Source organism: Anoplopoma fimbria, chromosome 9, assembly GCF_027596085.1.
Source record: "Anoplopoma fimbria isolate UVic2021 breed Golden Eagle Sablefish chromosome 9, Afim_UVic_2022, whole genome shotgun sequence".
In the NCBI taxonomy this organism is placed as follows: Eukaryota; Metazoa; Chordata; class Actinopteri; order Perciformes; family Anoplopomatidae; genus Anoplopoma; species Anoplopoma fimbria.
This window is the reverse complement of record NC_072457.1, coordinates 4,409,095-4,412,128: the sequence shown is the minus strand read 5'-3', so window position 1 is coordinate 4,412,128 and position 3,034 is coordinate 4,409,095. Positions and strand designations below refer to the sequence as shown.

Sequence of the window (3,034 nt, the reverse complement as noted above, 5' to 3'; positions counted from 1 at the left end):
GCTCTGCCCCTCCTCTTCGTCTTCCTCCTCCTCCTCCTCCTCCTCGGGCCCGCCGTCACCTCCTCCCGCTCTGGTTCAGTTTGACGTCGTCATGAAGGAGGAGGGGCGGGGCTTTCAGGAGGTGGAGAGCAGGTTGGAGAAACCTCCTCCTCCTCTTCTTCCTCTTCCTCCCTCCCCGTCCTCCCCGGGCTCCTTCCTGACGGACTTCGCCCTGGACGACGTCCTCTTCACAGACATTGACACGTCCATGTACGACCTCGGCCCCTGCCCGCCTCCGCCGGGAGCCCCGCCATCCAAGATGGCCCCCGTCGTGATGGCGGACGACCTCGTGCGGTCGATGTCGGGGTACGGAGCGGCGGGGGCGGCGCCCAGAACCAGCCTTTTAAAATGGACCTGGCGGAGCTGGACCACATCATGGAGGTGCTGGTGGGCAGCTGAGAGGACCAGGAGACCTTTTTGTTTTATATATATATAACTTTTTGTTAATTTTGTACAGTTTTAAAGTCACGACGGGCTTCACGCTGGTTTTATTCTGGAGGAATCAAGCTGCTGCGTGTTGAGGTTCAACATCGATAAACCATGAGGACATTAGTTCACTTACATCAGCCTCTCATGGGGACTGTTTCAGAGATGGCAGGAGGAAAGAAATAAAGCTTCAACCTGTTTCTCCTCGTCACAAAGAGGAAACACGGTTTAACGGCCTGCTCGGTATTCAGTTGTCAAGGCAACAGGTAGAAAGAATAGCCTTAAAGAAACTCTGGTTCACTCACAGCAACGTTTATTAATGTGGACTTTCCACAACCAGACATTAAATGAAATAACGTATCCATCTTGATAGCATCAATGCTAGCACTTATATAAGAGCTTTCTGAGCTCCTCGTTCCCAGGATGGTTCATCGTTAGAAAAACAAGCGCTCCTTAACGGGACAGTAAATCCACACAGTTTATACATCGACTCCTCTCATAACCGTCTGCAATCTGACAGAGGAGGTTCAATAAACTGCATAGTTTAATATAGATGTGTATATATATATATATATATATATATATATATATATATATCATGATGGATATCGTGTTTTCATTTATCTATATGTAGATATCTAAACCGTATTATCCATTATTGCGCAAAAAAACGTGTGGATTTACTTCACTTGCAGTGATTCTATTGAAATGAAATGATGAGATTGGAAGCTACACATTATATTTGAGCCCACAAAGATGTATTAATGTTTAATGAAGTACACGCAGCAGCTTTAACCACTGGGTTAAATAGTTTCCTCACCAGCGTGGAGACGGACGCTCGGGCTTCGTCCTCCGCTCCAGACTGGACGTCACCAGCGTGGAGCGCCGTCCTCTTTTCTACCGCTGTCCCAGAAATTGTAAGAAAAACAAAGAGACTTTTCTACCGTCGGTGCATGTTTTTACAAATGAGAAGAAGAAAAATATCTCATCAGCATTTACTGTAAAAAAAAAACTAAAACAATCCAGTGCCTTTTTATAAAACCTCCATCACGCCGTCACGTCTCGCTGTTACCCGTCACCAACTCTGAAGGAAGGTTTCATCATGTAATACCGTTTTACAAATCCAGCTGTTTGTCAACAAAGAATGTCAAAGTCTTTTTAAAAAAAGTAACTCAACATGTGAAAATGTTTAGTTATTTGTTTTAAAATGAAAATGCAAAGTCTGCTTTTTTATGTTTTTGGTTTTTTTATCAATGAATCCCACCAAAAAAAACACAGAAAACCCACAGTGTGTTTGGAAACACCAAACATACATGTCAATTTAATTATTTGTTTTGTTCTTTTCATTTGGATTTGATGAGAAGAAAAAAAATATATATACATATTTGGCATCACGGTTTCTGGTTAAAAACCAACTTGTAGTTTTAGAAGTTGTTGCCTTTGGTTGAGTTAAAACCTGAGCTAAGTTATCAAGTAAACAAACTGAAAATCAAACTGTAAAGACTATAAATATGAATACAAATCTAAACAGTAATAACTTTATTTTGGGGGTAAATATTTATGGCGTTTTAGATGAAAGATAAAAAATAATAAGAGAATTTGTAGGAAAGGAAAAACATTTAAATGCAATAAGTGCAAAATATAACATTTATCTTGCTCAACACTGACATTGAATGATTTACGGGACTAAGCGCCTCATGTGCCACAGAGAACAGGACAGGAAAAACATTTAAATGCAATAAGTGCAAAATATAACATTTATCTTGCTCAACACTGACATTGAATGATTTAAGCTAATACACACACACACACACAGAGACTTCTTGTAGCATAAACTTTAGCTTAGCATAAAGACTGGAAGCAGAGGGAAACGGCTAGCCTGTCCAAAGTTTAAATATACACAACCTGATACCTCTAAAGCTCATAAATCAACTTGTTGCATTTAAATTTGAATGCAGACATAAACAGAAATGTAAAAAACTCTTATTAGTTTTCTCTCACTTTTAACTCAACCAATGAAACATTTTCTTACTAAATTAAAAGTTTTATGATCTTAACTACAACCTGGAGTAAAATAAATAAAACTGCTTTATGATGTGACTGTTCAGTTTAAGGTAACAGAAGTTAAGCTGTAACAACGGTGACATGCAGACGTTCCCTTTAGCAGAAACAAATGAATTATTTATTACCTCCCAGCTCTGTGTATATTTATTGTAACTCGCGACACTAATATTTTGTTTGTACAGAACATAAATCTGTTTTCTTTTAAAGGGATTTATTCCACTTAAACTGACCTCAAAGTCCACTTAGAGGTCTGTTTTGGTGGAAAATCTCTCCATTTAATTAATGATTTGTTTTTTTTTTTAATACTATGTAATATATTTTAGGATTTCAGCAATGCAAACAGCCTCAATACAACCTATGCTACAGCTCTAACGTGTGTGTGTGTGTGTGTGTGTGTGTGTGTGTGTGTGTGTGTGTGTGTGTGTGTGTGTGTGTGTGTGTGTGTGTGTGTGTGTGTGTGTGTGTGTGTGTGTGTGTGTGTGTGTGTGTGTGTGTGTGTGTGTGT

At 39.7% G+C, this 3,034-nt stretch overlaps 1 protein-coding gene across 1 annotated transcript in view; it reads left to right on the top strand.

Annotated features, from left to right (window-relative positions):
- LOC129096288 (SERTA domain-containing protein 2-like) overlaps positions 1-2,135 on the top strand; it is a 12,945-nt gene extending 10,810 nt beyond the window's left edge. The window contains 2 exon segments of the mRNA XM_054605038.1: positions 1-368; positions 371-2,135. The exon segment at positions 1-368 is cut by the window's left edge and continues 555 nt beyond it. Coding sequence (XP_054461013.1) covers positions 1-368; positions 371-438 — 436 coding nt within the window. The 3' untranslated portion in view covers positions 439-2,135.
- Positions 2,136-3,034: the final 899 nt, after the last annotated feature.